Raw genomic sequence first — 20,632 nt, 5'->3', positions numbered from 1 at the left:
CTTGGGGCTGAATGGCCTGTAATGAGTCTAAAAAACTGTTTCTCTCGATCCTTTTTCACCCCCCAAATGATCACCAGCCCCCATCATCTTCTCCCCTCTACTACCTACTCAGTGAGGAGGAGGAAATCTGTTTCATTAAGGCAACTGTTTTCTCTTAGAGGAAGGAGGCTTTTTCTCCTATCAAGAGATCACAGTAAACACCTACCACCCAGCAAACACAGTGCACCCAGCTCCATGACAACATGGACAAAGAAAATAGTGCCTGCACTTGAGAAGACTGCAGTCTAGCAGGGAGGGGAGAAATGTAAACGGATGTCTCCAATAGCGTTACGGGAGGCGAAGAAGGTATACCACTCCTCAAAGCAAAGAGTAATCAATGGTAAACTCTATTGCATGTAAGGAGGAGGAAGACACAGGGCATCTGTGGAAAACTTTCATAAAGGAGGTGACCTCAGTCGCTCCTGAGAGATGAGTATTTGCTAAATAAGCACAGAGCTGCGGAGAGCGGCATTCCAGGCAAAAGGAGTGCTGTGAGTGGCGACACACAGAGCCCAGCACCACCTGGCTCCCTGAGGACCTGATAAACCCTGGGAGGAAGGCTGGAAGAGGAGGAGAAAGACACATAAGACTCAGCATAAGGGCAAGAGAATGAGGGAGAGACTGCTGGTCGACAAAAGACAAGACAAGCAACACAGGGAAAAGGAAAGGTAGACCCTTAATGCCATGTGTTTAGGGCTTTAGCCTGAAGGCCAGTCAGCTGCAAATATGCAACATGAAATCAATTGAGAGATTCAAGATGGCATTTTTAGCAGAATAAAAGATATTAGAAAATATCAGAATGCATCACAGACGGTAAGGATGTTGCATTTGAATACACACACACACGATACATATACTTGTTGACATGTAAAATCTATTTGTCATCAGTACACACGTACACACACATGAATAATACGTATACCTAATGCGATTTCAAATCTATTTCTTACGACGGGCCATGACTGAAAAACTTTAAAAGGCACTGCCATCAACAAAGACAGGTTCCCCACTAGAGCTCATCACTCCCTCTTCTATGCTTCTACTGTATCAGCAAACAGATCCACTTGACTTGTCCGTTGCTTCACGCACTTCCTTCATTTTTAAACGCTGACGATCTCTACTCCATGAATCATCTACACAAAAGACTGCTTCTCTTACAGATCTTTTTAACCACACAGTTGTTATGACACTGCACAATTTATTAAGACCCTGATCAGAAAGTGGGGGCAGGGAGGGGATTAAGATGAAAAGAAATCCCTGAGAATTGGTTAACTTTCGAAAAGATTTTGTGAAAAGAAGCTTCCACTTTAGTTCATAAATAATCTGCGATCCATAAAGTTTTCATGACGCCACAGTTTGAATTTTAAGTGCTTTTATTGGTTCTATGTGCGCACCTGATTAATACTAATAAGGCACAGCTGAAAGCACAAAATACTTAAAACTATAAAAAAGCACATACCCGTAGATAAAGTTTCTTCTATCCCTGAACTGAATTATTTTGTTACTTATGGATATAAGAGAATACATATAACGACATAGAACTAGGAAATATACTTTTCATTTCATTTGGGGCTTTTGATTTACTGTGCTTATAAGATATGTTAAACAAAAATGAAAGGAGACTTTGAAAGATAATGAAAGGCTCACTGAATTTCTGTCACCCCAGAACATGCTACTCTGGCATACTGATTATCTTGAGTTAAGGGCCCTTGAGAAACAACAGATGTAAGAAGGGCACTCTGACCCTTTTTATTCCTGAGAGCAGGAGATAAAACTCCCACGTGCAAGGTGCCCTCGCTCTACCGGGAGGAAAGAAGACATTCTTATCACCAGCGGAGGGAATGGAGACCAAGAGAAATCTGTGCAAACAAACCTTGTCTTGCCAGAGTAACCCTTACCTTCCTAACCACTTCTCCACCATTTACCACCCCTAGCCCAGACCCCCTTGCCTTATCAGTTCTTCACAAATGTATTGTTCCTTTGTCTAAAAGATATAAAAGCTTCCTGCTCTGGTCACTTCTTCAATTCTTCATTCTCTTGTGAAGGCTGCTGTGTACATGTAAAAATCTGATAAAAGTCATATGCTTTCCTACTGTGAATGTGTCTTATGTCGATTTAATTTTCAGGCCCAGCCAGAGACCCAAAAGGGTAGAGGAAAATTTTTCCTCCCCTACAGCTTCAAATAAATAAAAATAACTGAGTTTCTTTTTTTAAATTCTTTCTTTTTTTAGAACATGTACTGCATTGTAAGTACAAATAGGTACTTGTTAATAAGAGGAAAAACTAGAAACACTTTGTCTTTTCTTTCCTGAGGGTATCTTTAATTGGCCGCCGCTAACATGGCACATTATATATTATGCATTTAGGTTCCTGGGTTGTTTACAGTAACAGAATAGTTTTCTCTGTGAACAGACCTCATGAGAGATCCACCTTGTTTTTCTAAGGTTCCCAGAAGGATGGCAGTCATATGGCACTAGTTAACCATGTATCAGTAGAACATAAATTATTCATGAACACTGGCAGAGTCTAAAGTAAACAGAAATGACATCAACAAATTTAATTTAGTCAGAAGTCCTGCTTAAGGGGAACACTGATTAAACTGAAAAGTGTTAAGCTCTCCCACAAAATAGGTAGGCCCTACGGTCCCCATGAAGGCTGAAAAGGCTCCAGGTCACTTTTCCCCCATACTTTTCACTTTGTTATATTGTCTAGTCTATGTCTAAGCCTAAAAGGAAATAGACACCATGTGTACCAAATTAAAGTATGCTTTTATGCTTTAAAAAGTACCATTACAACAAAAATAATAACAGACGGTTATGCTTAAGACTTAAATATCTTTATTTAATAGAAATATTTTCACTACAATCACGATAATAAATTTAAGTAAATATAAAAGCTTTTTAAAAAATAATTAACAGCAGATGTAAGCTATTATATATAGAATGGATAAATAACAAGGTCGGGCTTCCCTGGTGGCGTAGTGGTTAAGAATCCGCCTGCCCATGCAGGGGACATGGGTTCGATCCCTGGTCCGCGAAGATCCCAAATGCCACAGAGCAACTGAGCCCGTGCGCCACAACTACTGAGCCTGCTCTCTAGAGCCCGCAAGGCACAACTACTGAACCCCGTGCACCTAGAGCCCGTGCTCCACAACAAGAGAAGCCACTGCAATGAGAAGCCCGTGCACCACGACGAAGAGTAGCCCCCGCTCGCCGCAACTAGAGAAAGCCCGTGCACAGCAACGAAGGCCCAACGCAGCCAAAAATAAAATACATAAACTTTAAAATAAATAAACAAGGTCCTACTGTACAGCACAGAGAACTATATTCAATATCCTGTGATAAACTATAATGGAAAAGAATATTAAAAAAAAGTGTGTATATGTGTATACCTGAATCACTTTGCTGTACAGCAGAAATTAACACAACATTGTAAATCAACTATACTTCAATAAAAAAAAGATTAAAAAAGAATTATCCAGAAGCTAAAAAACAAAAAGCAAAATTTCATAACATAATCTCATTCACTTTTTATATTTTTACTTGGTAACATGTTGAATACATCACAGATATATTCATAACTTTAGTTACATGGCTTAAGGAATAAAAAATGTTATTGTTTATATTTTGTCATATAGCTATTTCTTCTTAAGAATATGCTAATGAAAGGCTCACTAAATTACTGTCTGATTTTACGATGGGACACCGTTTTCCCCCTAGGGTATGCACTTCTGATTTAATCACACAACTCAGGAGAAAAGTAGGATTCACTGACCAGAAAACTGCTTTCCCCTATACTGTGCTAAAAAAATACCTACCTCATTGAAAAAGGGAGATACCTACAGACACAAATCAAATTCTGAAATCTTTCTGAGAAACTTCTTACCTTGCCTTTTTGGTTCAAGGGTTCAATCGTTAAGCTGTCAGGGCCAATATCCACGATATTGCCCATCTGAAATCCATCCGTAGGGTGCGGCGCCCAAACGGGCTTCCCGTCCTCCATTTCTGAAGGGAGCTATCCACTATCTCCTGTTTCAAAGGAACGAACAAAGCAACGTGAGTAACGCTGGAAATGAAAAAAGATAACAATCTTTTTTTCAGTTAACACGTAAATCGCGATTCTTAGAAACACACGAGCACCCCTGCAGGGGTAATCCCCACCCCCTGCCATCCCGCTGCACCCACCCCTGTACCACCTGTACAGGGGGACCAAGCAGAGGCTGCTCTACCCGCCGGGAACACCTGCTTTGCCACCGTCTTCCTTCGGTGGTGACTGCAGTGAGAACCAGCTACACTTTGAGCAGCGCAGAAAGAGAGAGCCAATGGTCACAGTTTTACCTCTTGCCCACTGTAATTTATACTAGCACTCCTTTTTACTGCCTGAAGTATTCCCGATTGCACAATAAATTAAACAGTCATCCGAAGAGGAGATGTTATTGTGTGGAGTTGGCTAAGACTTGAACAATAAGTCTATCTTAGACCCTGAGGGATAAAAATGAGACACAGGAGAGGTTACTTCCTCCAGGAGCCTTTCCCTGACAAGCTGAGACTACAGGGATGCCCCACCCCTGTGCTCCCTAGAGGGATACCCACAGAACCACTGAGCATACTGCTTTGTTGTCTTATTTTGTTACTGAGGTAATAAAACTTACAGACAGTGAAATGTACAAATTCCAAGGATACAAGTTGATGAGTTTCCACACCTGGACATACCCGTTCAAACAAACACCCCAATCAACAGACAGAACATTTCCATCTCACCAGAAAGTCCCCTTGTGCCTCCTTCTGGTCCATCCCTACCTCCAGAGGCACCCACCGTTAAGTACGCATGCTTCTGCGGATGGCTTCTCTCATTCAGCAAAATGTTCTGACGTGCAGCCAAGCTGCTGTGTACACTAACCCACTGAATCACATGCACAGTTGTCTACGGGCTGTCCTGGACATGAACGTTTATATTGTTTCCAGGTTTTGCCTATTTTGAACTCTAGGCTAGTTCTTCAAGCATTCCTAGAAAGCTGCTTTCATGCTTGGCATTCTCAGACCTAACATTTACAATTCTGTCTTGAGAGTATCCCCAAGGGTCCATAACATATAAAATATTTTAATTTTAATGAGCTTGGATTCTGTGAGACTAACGTGTTATAATGAATCACCCAGTCAGTGATCCCAGACGTCCTAGTTTCAGCACCTCAGCGGGAACTTACTTTTCCTTACTCATCTACACTTGAAGAAGACACATGTGCCGTAACTCGCCTCTTGTGTGGCGTTCTCAGATCTGGGATTTCCCACATGGACCTTCCATCAGGCCTAGCCTCTCACGTTAGACAAGGATGTCTGGTATAGAGTTCAATCTAAACACTGCTAACTATTGGCAAGTCTGCAACGTGCTTGCTAGTTAATGTCTTCCATGCCATGGCTACAGGATGGCTTCTGCTGTCCCCACGCAGTAAATGCGACCAGGTTTCAGTGCCATTCAGGGTTAAGAAATTAACTGAGGGTTCTCCACAGAAGTGAATGAGTAACACTGCTTCAGATCTGCATTACCACACCTTCACACACCTACATCCACACACCTTCCCTAAATAACCATATCTTGTCCCATGCTTTAACTAGAATCTATATATGTGATGCCCAGATTGACTTCTCCGGCCTATACAGCACCACTGAGTTCCCAGGTGTTTAACCTGCATACTGGACACCTCCTCATGGAGATATCTAACAGATGTAACATTGTTATTATTATATTATTACTCTGTTCCACCACGTTCATTATATCACTAAAGGCACCAACACCATTCATTTTAAATCAAACCCAGAGTCATGCTCAATTCTTCCAGCTCCTTCCAAACCCCTATCACCCCCTAATCCTGTCGGCCCCCTAACCTCCAACAGGGTATCTCAAATCCACCCACTTCCCTGGATCTGCTCTGCCTTCCTGGTCAAAACCAACATGGCCTTTTACCAGGACTCCTGTAATGAACTTAGCCACCTGCTCCCACTCTTGCCAGTATGCACAGATCACCGGAAATCCTACTGAAAGTAAGTCTGATCGTGATATTCCTGTCGTATCAGGGCATGGCCTAGCCCTCAGGTGTCGCCAAGGCCCAGCACGGAGCAGGCAACCCAACCTTCACCGAGTGACTGAATGAACTGTTCACACAGCTTGCGAGGAGTAAAAGGAGATGCTCTCCTAGAAAGACTTGAAAGGTCTTAAAACCTAGGCTTGAAATTAAGCTCCACCACTGTCTGACTAGCTCTTAAGTAAGTTACTTAATCTCTCTGATCATTATCTTTATCCTTACCCATAAGTGACGATATCACTTACCTTACAGAATTGCTATGAGGATTAAGTGACGTAAAACTGAGATCCCCATTCTAATGGCACCCAACAGATGCTAGCGACACCTCTTCCCTTACAGTCCCCCATATCCCTTGTTCGAAGCCACCACTAAATGTCAAGTAAACGGTCTTGTGATAGTTCTAAATACAAAGGGAAATTACAGAATAGTCATGAGGGATCATTTAGGAATCATGAGGTATCTGAAGAAACAAATCACAGTGAAGCAAAACCCACAAAGTCAAAAAAGAACGTCAAATTTCCTTGAACTATTTAAATTGTTTTCCCATTTTGAACCACTTACTGCAGCTTCCCAGTTAAGAAAACAGATTTAAAGCTACACATCCAACGCTGCTCCTTCCTCAAACCCCTAAATCTACAGTAAAAAGAGTCTTTAAATGAAAGACATCAGTGCACAAGGAGGGAGACGACAGCACCTCTGAGCCCTCTTCTTGACGAGGCCTCTGCTAGGCCTTCGAGTCTGTGCTGTCCTTGTTCGGCCTACAGAGGCCAGTTTTAGCAAGAATCCCGCTAAGCCGGTTTAGAGAAATTCTCTCACACTTGATATCTTATCAAGTTCCTCATCCCCTACCTTTGGTATATAAATCCTTAATCTGCCTTCAGAAAGAATCCCTTTAAGTCAGTTGAGCAAGCATCCCCTACCTGTGCTGTTTCCACTTAGTCTTTTTCATCCGCTGACCCCTGCACTCTGCTCACTGGCTATGAATCCCCAGCTGTCTTTGCTGCATTCAAAGTGGAGCCCAATCGTTCTCCCCACTGTAATACCCCTTTGTTATAGGCTGAGTGTATGTGTCTGCTATGGACTGAATTGTGTCCCCCCCAAACATGCATATGTTGAAGGTGTAATCGCCCACGTGACTGTATTTGGAGACAGGAGGTAATCACGGCTAATGACATCATAAGGGTGGGGTCCTAATCCAATAGGATTGGTAGCCTTACCAAAAAAGGAAGAGAGACATCTCTCTACCTCAATGCACACACTATAGGGAAAGGCCACGAGAGCGGCCCGCAGAACGGCAGCCATCTGAAACCCAGAACGAGAGTCCTCACCGGAATCCGACCATGCTGGCACCTGATCTCAGACTTCCAGCCCCCAGAACTGTGAGAAAATAAATGTCTGCTGTTTAAGCCACCCAGTCTATGGTATTTTATTACGGCAGCCCAAGCAGGCTAATACACTCCTACTGCAATAGTCATGAATAAAGGCGTCTTTGTCATTTTAACAAGTGTCAGAATAATTTTTAAGAACGTAATAGCGGAAATGAAATATTCACTAGAAGGTACAGAAAATAAAGTTGAGACTATCTTTTTCAGAAAGCCAAGAAAGAAAAAAAAAAGAGTTAGAAAGTGGCGGGCAAAAAAAGAAAAAGTAGAAGAAAAACAGATATAAAAATGAGACAAGTAAAAAGATTCAGCATCAAAATACCAGGTAAAACAGACATCTTGTTCCCTTCAAAACACAGAGGGGAGAAAGCTTTCCAATATCCAAAGAAAATTCACCAGAACTGAAAGGCATGATTCTCTAGAGTCTAGCCAAAATGCCAATTAAGTCCTCAACACAATACCTGGAAAAGGACAGACAAAAGGACAACATGTCACATGTCAGAACACCAGAAATAGAAGATGCTGCACATTTTCAGAGAAATGAGAGAAAAAGGGGGGGAAAAACATGCGTCATATCCAAAGGATCATGAATCAAAATGGCTTCAGCAACACTGAAAGCAGGAAATCGATAAAGCAATGGCTTTAAAATTCTGACGGAAAATGATCTCCAATCTAGAACTCAGCACTTAGGCAAATTACCAGTTCAAACTGGAGCAGTATGACCCCAGAAGAGCCACTGTGAACACCACTATCAAACACACCCACTGCCTCTGGACCAGGCCAGTCTGGCCCAGATTCTGATCTGAACTTATCTTTCTGTAACTCTGAGTCGATGATGTAACTTGTACCTGGAGGAGCTGGTAGACACTCACTCCCCCCTCTATTAAATTAAAGATTATCTTCTACTGACTGCAAGGCTTTCACGAAAATAAAACCTCTTTTAAAATAAGGCTTCATTTAATTAGTTTTGGAATCCTAATTATTTATAACATAAATTACCCTTCATTAATGAAGTCTGATTTATTCATTCCACAAAAGAAAATTCTTTTGACATATTACTATTTGTCCCCATAAAAGCATTCAGAAAACCCATACAAGCAACACTCATACATATGAAGCAGGTCTGCACAGGAAGAGCAGTTAAACAGGTGCTACTGTACTAGAAACCATAAACACATTAAGAGCTGACTACATATGCACTGCGGGAATACAAAAGAAAAAAATGAGAAGCTCTGGGGCTGGCTAAGCAAATTTAAAATTCTGGAAATTCCTTAAGTTATTCAGGAAGAGAGGGAATGCTCTATACTACACTATCATCAACTGAAAATTATCTCATTTTTAGCCTTTAACTGACAGCTGATGTTTTTAAAGTAAGCACTATAGCAGTCGATAGAAACGCAATCTGTAGCCTGTCAGAGGTACGATGCGAACTTTCATTTAGGCTTTGTTGAGAAGTGAAAAGCAGATCACCAAGAGGCTCCCTGGAGAGCAAACGTACTGGAGGCCAGGGTGACAAATACCTACACATCCGTGTCCTTTTTTCTCGGCAACTCCAGAGATGATCCCAAAAGGGACCGTGTATCCGGAGCCGAACATGCAGACACAGCCCACCAAATAGGAACCATCACCCGCCGTGCCGCCATCACCTTCAAAGATTACCCTTTTAAACTTGTGACTGTGATAGATGACAATGCCTTGTTTTTATTAGCTAGGGTATCAGAAATTGAGTACTAGCTAAAGTTAATTTCGAATTGAGCTGAAAGAGCTGGCGTAAGATACCAAGACAGCGAGGAAGAAGCATTAAACAGGGAAGGAAGAACCCTTATAAGGCTTGCCTTCCACAGTCATTCATTCTGTAAACTATGATTTAGTTGACCACCTAGTATATAACACTAGCTGCTAAAGATATAATGATAGGCCGAAAAAAAAAAAAAAAGACATGGGCTGGCCTCACAGAGCCTTCCAACAGGAAAACAATCACTTGGAATAGAGCAGTAAACCAAACTGGCAAAAATCCCTGCCCTCCAGGACCTTAAATTCTAACTGGGGGTAAGGGAGCTGTGTAGATGTATCAAATTTGCCTTTTAAAAGGACTACTCTTTCATCTGGCCAGGCCCCGGCCCTGTTGATCAAAAGAATGTTATGTGCACCTTTGGCACACAAGCTTGAAACTGGCAACTTCTCTCATCTGTATCAGTGTATCCTGAAGGCTATTAGCTTCCCAGGTGTCCAGACACTGTGAGAAAACTGGGCACCAGGTAACCGTTGGCCAGTGGCTGGTGCATTTTGTGTGTACCTAGCACAATCTTTCATTGAGCATTTCAGTTCCCTAAGAACTTACCTGTACACCAAAATTCTCAAAAATATTTCAGCAGGTTTCCCTTTAGTCACTAAATTACCTTTTAAAAGGCCTTCCTAGAAAACATTTCCCAGTTAACCTTGTTCAGCTAGTAATAAAGTATGGGAATTACTTAATTGCCATAATACGGTATTATGCATTCACTGCAACACATTCATATTAAAATTGATTGTGAATGTCTTGATATTATCAGCAATAAATATTCAATAACAACGGGGAGGAAATACCTACCACTAAATACAAACTCCTGACAAAGAAATAAAATAAGAAAACATCTAAAGGTAAGTTCTAAAACCTGACTACCTGAATTCAATTAAGAAGTAATTTTGGTATTCACTCACTTTTCAATGTGTGTTCACTGAGTACCTACTAAGCGCTAGCTACTGTTTTTTAGGCTTAGATATCGACAAGAAAATACAGAGCTCTAATGTTTTTTAGTGTAAGACATACAAAAGGAGCAATGTCTAGACCAGCTATGACATTCCTTCAGATTTCGGTAGTACTAGGTCCAGTTCATCACAGCGTAATGAGTGACCTAATCACAGCCTAGTGAGTGATCCTAATGAGTGACCGTTTTAACAAAGGTTATATTATACTTCCAAATATAACTTCAGAAAGCCCAATGTATCCACTGGTGTTTCAAGCTAAGCCCATTACCACCTGACTCTTCCGAAACAGCCTCAGAACACCAAGGTTAACTAGCTTAACTGGTATAGCTAAGATGAACTAGCTAACAAAAAAAGAGGATAAAAAAATAAGGCGAATATTTTATTAATAAGTTTATTATATGGTTATTAAATATTTAAGATATTTTATAAGATGATCTGAAAACTGATATAATCAGGCCAATTACTCCAAATACATATAATCTGAATTATGAGAACTGGTTATATGATTTTCTTATAGGTTTTACAGAAATCATAACTCTATTTAAGCTATAAACTCCTACATAAATTACTATCACAAAACAGATTTGAATTTAGACATAATTCAAATAATACATGCAGACAACCTATATACCAAGATAACCTGGCCACAGCTTAGATCATTCTAAACAAAGTTCTGTATTATTCAGAGACTAAACATCCCAGTTTACTTCAGAAGCTCAAAATTTCTTTTACAGATGTTAAAATACCAGAATATAGCAGCAAGATATTAATTTATGCCCGGTGATTTAAATTTTCCACATCCTGTGACTAATAATAAGATTTTATTTATCATCCAATGATTACATTCAGACCTTCCCTGGACAATTAGTGCTAGATTTAAAAGTTACTTCTTAAAAGTTTGCTGGTCTTTCAAAAGAGGAGTTTGTAAAAGACTGAAGACTTCTTCATTTTCTCCACCAAGGGACCATGTTAACCTCCCAATAAGTGGCTAATGAAAAGAGCAATCAAATTTCAAGAAACCACGTTGGTCTTCAAGCCAAAGAAAGGCCTTTTCTCTAGGATGACCCCGCCTGTGTAAAATGGCCCTACTCTGCTCAAACTGAAACATTCTGCAGCTTAAACTGCAGGTCCCAGTTCAATGTTATTCAAATTTGTCAGGAACCAAAGGTCTGTGGGTGATCAAAACCAGTCTAGACTGTACACTATCATCAATCAAGGTGATAAGAAGTCTGAACAATCCTTAGGCCTTTAAGCACATCTGTGACATCTCTGGCATTTGAACCCTCCTAAAATGTCCCAAAACAGGAGGTGAATATTTTCACCTCTGAGCAGCAGGGTCATTTTAAGAGGTGGTCCCGAGTCCAATCCAATTCAGGCCACACAGTTCTCCTGAGGTAGGAACTCGTTAAACAAACAAACCAACAAACTTCTCAAATGCTATGATTAGGAGGAATAAACCAGGAGAGACACTAATTAAAAAGGAAGGGTGGAAGGCGCTGCTCCATTGTCATTTCTATCATTCTTTCATAAATGAGCCAATATAATCCAGGATATTCAATGAAGTTCTCACGTAATTTATAAGACTAAGGTTTTGTTTTGTTTCTAACTCTACTAACTTGGGTTGTGTGTGTGGGTATGTGCACACATATATCACTCAGAACAGGAATTGGAGACACAGTGACTTTTCTTCTCACAGCTGGGATGGAGTTCATTCAAGTGGTCAAAGGAAACCACAGATTCATAACATTTCACAGACCTTCACTATGTACAGGCGTCACACTAAAACACTCCGACATGTTACCTCACCTCATGTTTACAGCTCTGGGAGGCAGCTACCATCCCCGTTTTGAAAGTGAGGTCTGGAAGTTTGGGCAAGTTGCCCATATAGAGACAACTGAGAAATGAGTGTAGAGGCGAGATATGAATCCTGTGTGACCCCGAGTCCAAACTCATCATCACTGCACTGCACTGCACTGCACAGCTTTGCTTCAAGCTTCTTGTGCACACAGTGGTTTGTATTTGTCACCAGATCTGGAAAAAACCCCAGCTGTATAATCTCTGCTGTCCTAACCTATGTTTTAATGGCATAAGAAATAAATGAAGGTTAAAAGATATGTAAAGGCTTTATGAAAACCCTCTTACCACTTCTTTCATAAACAGTAAAATGTTTATTATTTATTTGTAAAGTCTTAACTTGGATTTAAATTCTTTCATGGGTAGATTACAGGGAAGCACAAACTAGAAGTTTTTGGCTTCGGTGCTCTGTGCTGCAAGGGAAACCTGATGATACATGGGGGGTAATTTTGTCTTCCAGTTAATACTGCACTTAAATGACCAGCTGAGAATCCGGGATAACGAAAGGGATTGGAGGCTGTTGTTGGAATTTCTCACTTTATTGATGCAGTTATGAGATATTTTTATATTGTCGTTTCTTTCTGAACTGACCTGTCAATAAAAATATGCAATAAGAATGTTCAGATATTCTACAAAATGAGAAACAAACTGTCTTTTCAAACTTCTTTTCAAATTTAATTTATTTAACCCCGCTCTACAACGTGTTTTGATGACAGTGTCGACCAAACTATCTGTATCTACCAAACTGTCTACCAAACTATCTGTAAAAATGCAAATTTTCTCAGTTTTTAAAATAACCAAATACTCCTCGAGCTTTCATCACCACAACTTACCAGTCTGTACGTGTGTCCATATATTCTGCTTTCCTGTTTATTACTGAGGCCAAACGGGCCTTCCTCATACCTAAGACCAATCCCTGTATTTACCCCCCAGATCCTACCCCCTCGGGCCACGCAAAGACAGCGCTTCAGCAACGTCCATCTCTGCTTCCTTCCCTCCCTCTTCCTCTCGTCACCCACTTCCCCTCCTCACTGGTGGGCTACTTTCCCACTCACTGCCTCCATTTCCTCCCTTCTCGTCCTCTCCTGAACCCACGCCTATGGGGCCTGCATCCCCACCCTTCAGGGCCTCCGGCGACCTCCTCCCCACTGCTAAGTCATGCAAGCAGGTCTCAGTCCCCGGCTTCCTCAAGTAAGCAGCCTCAGCTGACAGAGCTGAGGGCTCTGCCCTGAAGCAGCTCCTCCAGGGACCTCAGGATCCCTCACTCTTCTGGTCTGCTCCCCGGATCGCCTCAGCTCCCCTGGCTGCATTCCCCTTATCTTTTCACCATCAGAAACTCTTGGGGGATCAACCCCCGGGCCTTCTCTCCACCTACTCTCCTCCCCCACCTAGTCTTGTCGCATCTAGTCCTACGGCTTTAAGCGCGACCCACATGCGGGTGCTGCCCACAGCTGACTCCCCTGGCCTGAACTGCAGCTGCCTCGAGCTCAGGGGCTGCTCCGCGCCACTCTTCAGGAGGCGGCGGCCGCCTCCAGCTTGGCCCTGCGACGGCCCCCAAGCTCCCCTTCGTGCGCCTTCCTCGCTTGGTCCCCTCCTTCTCATCCAACGACAACTTCATCCTCACGCTTGTACGCATCAACACCTGTGAAGTCATCCTCCAGCCTCCTCTTCCTCTCCCGGGCTGCATCCAGTCCTTCAGCAAATCCTCTTGGCGCCACCTTCAAATTCTCTCCAGAACCTGAAGAGGCCCTTCCAGGGAACCCAACCGTCGGCCGCACTGCCCGTCCCTCACTAAGATCCCGCAGCGGCTTCTGGCTGCCCTCCCTTCCTCCGCCTTAGCCCGCACGGAGTCAGGGCCGGTACAGCCGTCAACCTGACCCTGGCACAACCTAAGCCACTGCCGCCCTCCTCACTCACATAAAAGCCCACGTCTTCCCAGGGGCCCGCAGACCCTTCACAGACGCTCTCCCCTGCCCAAGCCCTCTGATGCCGCCCCGCCAGCGCCCCCTCACTTTACTTCACTCGCGGTGGTCTCCGTGCTGTTCTTTAAACGCGCTAGGCACGCCTGTGTTTCAGGCCTCTGGTATTTACCGATGCAATCCCTCTGCCTGCAAGACAGTTTTCTCCGTACCTTCTTCGGGACCTGGCTCCACTGTCTCCTTCTCAGGGAGGCTTCCTGCATCAGCTTCCTGAAAACGCAAAGCCCGCCCATCCCCCCGAAACCAGCACAACTTAACGCTCTCCCCAGCCTTGCTGCTCCTATATAATACTTAACATCTGGCAAACTTACTATGTGTTTTAGTTATTTAGAATATAAGCTTCTTCAGTGCGGGGACTTCATTTTATTCACTGCTATGAACCTAGATGCCCAGAACAATGCTCGGCACAAAACAGGTAGCTGTTAAACTGACTAATTCCACGGTCCTGCCACCTATAGAAATAGCTAGTGTTACTGCAGTGAGATGAGAAACCGAAAACAAAGAAACGGGACACTTCAGTGACCAGTTCCATCACAGCAAATACAAACCTGCCACCAGGCTTCCTGAAATACTGAAGACACACTAAGGAGATCCACTTTTGCCTGAGGGCCCTTGAGACGGGAGCCTCAGCACGTTTTCAGCAGCTCCCAGGTCCCTGCCCCTCCTGATTCATCAGGGAACACACCTCATGGGATGTGTTTCTGAATGGTGTGTTGACCCGTTCACATCTTGCTTGGCCTCACGCTAATTCCCAATTTTCTTTGGTTAAAGTTAAGAGCTGATGTCACGCGTCTCATGTGACTCAATAGAAAGCAAACAAGAATCCAGGAAGAAGGTGGTTAACGTCACTGTGCGCAAGGCACTCCCACCGCTCCACAGGCCATGGGAATAGGAAGCATCATCTGACGCAGGTGAGCTCGTTACTGACTGAGCTGGGTCACAACAGAATGTTCCTAACGACCACAAAGGCTTACAGAAAGCAGTTTTTCAACAGGGCAGGAATTCTGTTTTTAACTTTTAATTAAAGTCATAGAGTAAATATGCCTTAGACACTTGAGTTAAAAAAAAAAAAAAAAAGCAAGCAAGCAAGTGTAAGAGAATCAGTAAATCTTTCTCACAAAATTAGTCCTCAACCAAGTATCCTAGGATTTCTAGGTGTAAGCCTACGAGTCAACCATACTGTTCGATAATATCTTCTAACAGGAACTTCACCAGCTTTGGAAGGACAAACTGGAAACTATTTATGGACTTCAGGAACCATTTCGCTTTCTCGACTACCAACCACTAGTAGGACGGCCAACCATCAGAGCACTAAGATGTTAAGTCTCTGACAAATCCATGCCGAAACAGCTCCCAGAGAAAACACGGAGTGACTCACCTAATTCTACTTCGTCTCACTTTTATAACGGGCGGAACCATAGTTATCCTAAATGTTAACTATTCGAGGTAGCCATAGGATGATGAGGCTGTATAAATACTTGAAAAACGTGTCTTCCTACAAAATGTAATCTCTTCAGCACTTAACATCACACAGCTCTCGAGTGAGTCTGAAGGGGCCTTCGAATCATGAAGTGGCCTGATTACAAACACATTCTACTGAATTTACTCAACTGCTATTATGTGCCAGGCATAGCACCAGAAAAAAAAAAACTGGTAGTTCTCATCCTAAACAAAAAACAAAAGCACATTTTTTTCTTAAAAACAAAACACAGGTAGAAATAAGATCCTAACAACTCCAAAAAGTTACAAAGTTATCTCCCATTGCCATTTAAAGAATTCAAACTAATTATTTCACGGCAGGGTCAAGGGAGAATAACTAAAGTGATAATATCCCAGGTATCCAAATGCAGAGGCGCGGAAGGGTGGTCAGAAATCCGGCACCGCAACACTGCCCCTAAGTGCTATAAAGTAGGTACGGTTAGTCTACACCACCTTCTCTTTCCTCACCTTTTCCCCATCTGAGGACACTAACGTAGGCCCCCCAAAACAGGCAAAAATCAAAACATAGTGGCTACCTTAATTCCTCGAGATGAAGATTCTAACCCCAAGCTACACAAACCTTACGCCTTAGTAAGTAAATTAGGGGAATAAACCAAAGCAAGGATTTTCTTGCTTTATAAACAAGTCTACATTTGCCTGCCTTAGTAACTGCCTAGGGCTCAGACTTTTCTGAAATATTAATTTGAACATTTCAAACACTGATGACATTCATGATGTTCACGTTGCTTCTCCTGGATCTATCATTTTGTCCCTCTCCCATCTACAAACACCTTTGCTCTTCCCTGGCCATGCTGTCCTACACAAGTAAGAGGCCAAAGTAAAATACTCTTATATGGGAACAATAAGACAGGATGACTCTGGCTACCTGACTGATGTCAACCCAAGGGGGCCTCGACTTCGGAGAGAGAGAGTGATGTAAGCTGGGTCTCGAAGGTCCAAAGATTTCAACAAATAGAGAATCAGGGAAGAGCATTCCAGACCAATGAAAGAACAAAAGGAGAAACTCAAAAATGCAAAACTGAAGCTGGAGGGTGTATAGAAAAGGAGAAGAAGGAAAAAGAAGCTGGAAAGGCAGATCCATGCCAAAGCATAAAGGGCCTTAACTCTGATACTTTATTCCACAGGCAATGGAGAGCCATCTAATTAGATTTGCATATTAGAAAGATCACGGTGTTCTGGTAGAAAAGACTGTGTGTAAGAATCCAACACGATGAGGAAAAAAACATCCAATTAGGGCAGTATCAAAGAGAATGACAAAACGGGACAGAAACCAGATAGCAGTAAATCATTAGTGAATGCAGGAACAGACAGAGAGACGGAACAGGGTTAGTAACCAACTAGGTGTTTCAAACAAAATTAAATGAAAACTGATTGTTACAATCTGTTGGACTGTACATACCCCTCCAATCAGATATAGTCATTGCTGGCCATCCAACTTAGCATTTCCCACAAATGTGCTGGATAAATAAAATTAAGGAAATAGGGTAACATAATAGATTCTCAAAACATGGATAAAAACACAAATATTTACCAGTTGGCAAAGTTTAGGTGAAAGTTAGTTTTTTTTTTTAAAGGCAGATTTTGACTTAAAAAAAGTATATGTGGCCAAATAAACACTATAACTGGGATTTCTCTGAGTGGAAAAATCTACCTGGATTTTTGATTTTTCAGAGCATGACTTAAGACAAACACAATTTATATGTTTCTGTGATCCCTTATACAAAGTGTGTCATGAACCTACAATGGTTTTGTCAAGGCACTTGATAGTTAACTTTTCACAAACAAAAATAATCACTCCAAAATGTAAAATAGTGATTATACGATCCAAAGATTCGTGCAGCTTCCCAGCTCATAAAACATGACATCATCTCAAAGAAATGCTACTTACAGGGTTAAAGGGCTTCAGTTTTCCTAAACAGAGTTAAAAGTAAGCAAGCTGTTTTGTTTTTTCATTAGATCTCCCAGTGAAAACCCTCTCCTCCACTGCACTTTGGGCATTTTGCCTTTACTCTAACATAGCTATGAATGGTTTCCTTTAAAGCTGCTGCTTTCCACCTACACCAAAATTCAATCTTGAGTTTTTACAGTATCAACTTCATTTGTCAAGTCCCTAGTTACCGCGGTCAACTGAGTCCAAAAACTTTAAGTCAGAGTAGTTCTTGAATGCAGTTACTATTTTTATAATCGCATGCATCTTGTGGACATAATTACACAGTAATTATTCAACAATTAAAATTCAACTCAGCTACAATTTAGTCTCAGTTCACAAGAATTACTGTCCTAGAATAGAATCCAATAGAACTACTGAGTACTCTTCATGAGGAAAAGAACTGCTTCTCACCCTGATTTCACTCTGCTTTTTTTCCTTCCGTTTAGTTGTTCACTTAAAGTGGTGTGAATTACAGTCTCACAGTCCTATTCAATACTGACAGCACTTCATGAAGATGCACTTTAACTTTTTTATTAAAGTGATAAAAGAACGGGTTTTTTTTTAAGCCGAATATACTATTTTAAAAGGCTTATATAACCATCACAGGGCCCTGCCCTCCCGTCTCCCCCGTGCCCAGCTGCCCGCTGGACCCGCCACCCAGCATCATCCCGGGCTCCCTTCACCCTCCCTCCTGGGTACACACTGGAGTCCTTTCACGTCCACCTTCATACCTAGCGATAGACAGTGTGCGCGCGCGCACACACGCGCACACACTGAATTCCAGGATGGAAGTCATTTTTCTCCAGGATTTTAAAAGTGTAACAATTAGCATCCACGACTGTTCTGCCTTTCAGATGCCCCATCCCTTTACCTCCTCTTTCTTCTCCCCTCTGAACTGCAAGCATCAAGGATCTAAACTTCCCCCAGGACACATTAGGTATGCGGTGCTTGGATGCACTGAGCTGCGCGCCCTGAGAGCACAGTCACTCTGGAGGCACGAGGCACGTAAGGCTGACAAGTGTCCTGATGTTATTTCTTTAAAATGCCTTCCCGTTTTTTGTCCTCATCCTGCCGGCGCTGTACCTTGATGCTGCTCCTGAGTTTGCTCAAATACGCCTCGTTTCTATCATGCGTTCCTTTACCTCCTTATTCCACCTGCTTGGAAATGTCCCCGCTCGACTTTCTAATCCTACTGTTGAAATGTCTACTTCCACAACCACATGTCTAATTTCCCTCCACTGTTTTTGTTTCCTTCTTGTTGTTTTTTTTCCCCTATTGTTTCTGCTCTTTCTCTTTCATGGAAAGGCTTTCCTCAACACATTCGTTTTCCATTCACATTTACAAGGCACGTAAAAGCTGACCAGGAGCTCTGTAGAGCGAGACCGTCACCCGGCAGGCAGTCTTCATTCTCAAGTGCCCGGGCAGCACTCAGCCTTTCTGGGGGCGTGTTCCCACTGGTAGTATCTGTTCATCTTACTCTGGCAAAGGGCCATTTTCCAGAGAACAAGGCCTCTGGTCTCTGGTAAAACAGTCACGGAACCGGGGGCCTCACCTCTTCCCACACAGCCTTTCAGTCAAGCCCCCCGGTTTTCTGCCAAGTCTTCAGCCTCAGCTTCTGTACTAACTGAAACCCCCAAACCTGAAGCCTTGCAGGGAGCCTTCAGTTTGGTCTGATCTGCTCGTGTTGGTTTTTCTTCTCTGCAAGAACTTAGAATACAGATTCCTCTAGTTAACTAAGTCAGATAATATTCCTTCATCCCAATTTGCTGAAATTCCTCATCTGCTACTACCTTCTTCTGATCTCTTTGCCACAGACTTCTACCTTTTTTTTTTAATTCCTGTGCTATCATTTTAATGAAGTCTCAGGAGAGAAAGAAGAGATAAATGTATGCAAACAAGAAATTCATGTTTAACAAACAAAATATTTTTATAGAATAACTCACTGCTAATTATTTTCATCATTGCAATCGGGGATGTTTAACAAAGCAAAGCCTATTAATCTGACAATTTCACAACATCTGAAATTTTAATCATTGTTTTTTTAAAAAGCCCCAATACTTTATTAACACAATTGTTCATTATTTAAGAGTTTTTTAACTTAATTTTTTAAAGTCTGCCATTAAATGCATTTCAGGTAAGTGAATTGTGGTCTTGCTGACTTGTATTCTCACTCTCATTATAAAACTGGGAATGTGTTCCCTAAGGGGAAAGAGGCTTAATTCCAGGGTAGAGTAAAATCATACAGTATCTTTTCAATTTTAAAATCATGATAAGAAAATAAGTTTCACAGAAATGTTAACAGAAATACTCAAATGTATACAATAAATGAAAAAGCACAATAAAGGAAAAATGTAAGTACCCAAAGCTAGCAGAACTCCAGCCCATCATTCTTCACTTACTGGACCCACCACATGGTACCAATCCCATAAAAGTCCTACAACTTTTGCATTTTTGCTTTATTGCAGTATTCTCAAATGCTACATTCTAAGATTCAACAGCTGGATAAAGCAGATGTAGAAAGATTCAGGAAGCTTCAGAGAAGCTCTACCTACCCCTCTGAATAAGCTTGAGAGAAAACACTGTAGTTATTTTTTGGCATGACAAAAATACACGTTTGGGATCTTGATTTCTCTGGCACAAATTCTCCTCTTTTAACTCTGTAAAAATAATTATACAGTCCAACCTATCTTCTAGAGAATAATCTACTCTTACCTTGTTAACAAGATACTGATAGGCCATATCATCATCCAAGGTACCCCATTAATATCAAGAGAGCAAAATCATTTAAAACATGCTAGATTGGATCAAGCCATGAAAGAAATTCATCTTAACCCCAAACTAAAGACTAAGAACCAAATAACCATAGTGACTGGTGGACCAGCTCTTCAGCAGAATATCAGAATTTAACTGTTTCTACGATATGAACAATCAATGACATGGTTACTGTGTTAATTTCCAAATACAAAAACAAAGACAGAGCAAAGTTAAGTGACTCATCCACAGCCGCCTAACAAAGAGCACTGGACAAGGCTCCCCTTTGTCCATCCATTTGCTTCCCATTAAACTGTGCCAACCCTTCAACTTCCTTTCAATAATCTATTTCTATCAGAGCCCACTGATA

The 20,632-nt window shown here is 41.9% G+C and overlaps 1 protein-coding gene across 5 annotated transcripts in view; it reads right to left on the bottom strand.

Moving 5' to 3' along the window:
- The window catches only part of LOC307195108 (unconventional myosin-VI), a 121,242-nt gene that overhangs the window by 64,041 nt on the left and 36,569 nt on the right, over positions 1-20,632 (bottom strand). For 3 of the 5 annotated variants that reach the window (XM_079938861.1, XM_079938863.1, XM_079938862.1), the window contains exon 2: positions 3,925-4,067. In XM_079938861.1, coding sequence (XP_079794987.1) covers positions 3,925-4,041 — 117 coding nt within the window. In that variant the 5' untranslated portion in view covers positions 4,042-4,067. Of the gene's footprint in view, positions 1-3,924; positions 4,068-14,119; positions 14,142-14,233; positions 14,256-20,632 lie in introns of those variants that run through there. The other 2 variants (XM_079938864.1, XM_079938865.1) reach the window with 2 other exon arrangements.

The sequence above is a fragment of the Stenella coeruleoalba genome (genome assembly GCF_951394435.1).
Source record: "Stenella coeruleoalba genome assembly, chromosome: 12".
Lineage (NCBI taxonomy): Eukaryota > Metazoa > Chordata > Mammalia > Artiodactyla > Delphinidae > Stenella > Stenella coeruleoalba.
This window is presented reverse-complemented; position numbering and strand designations above follow the sequence as displayed.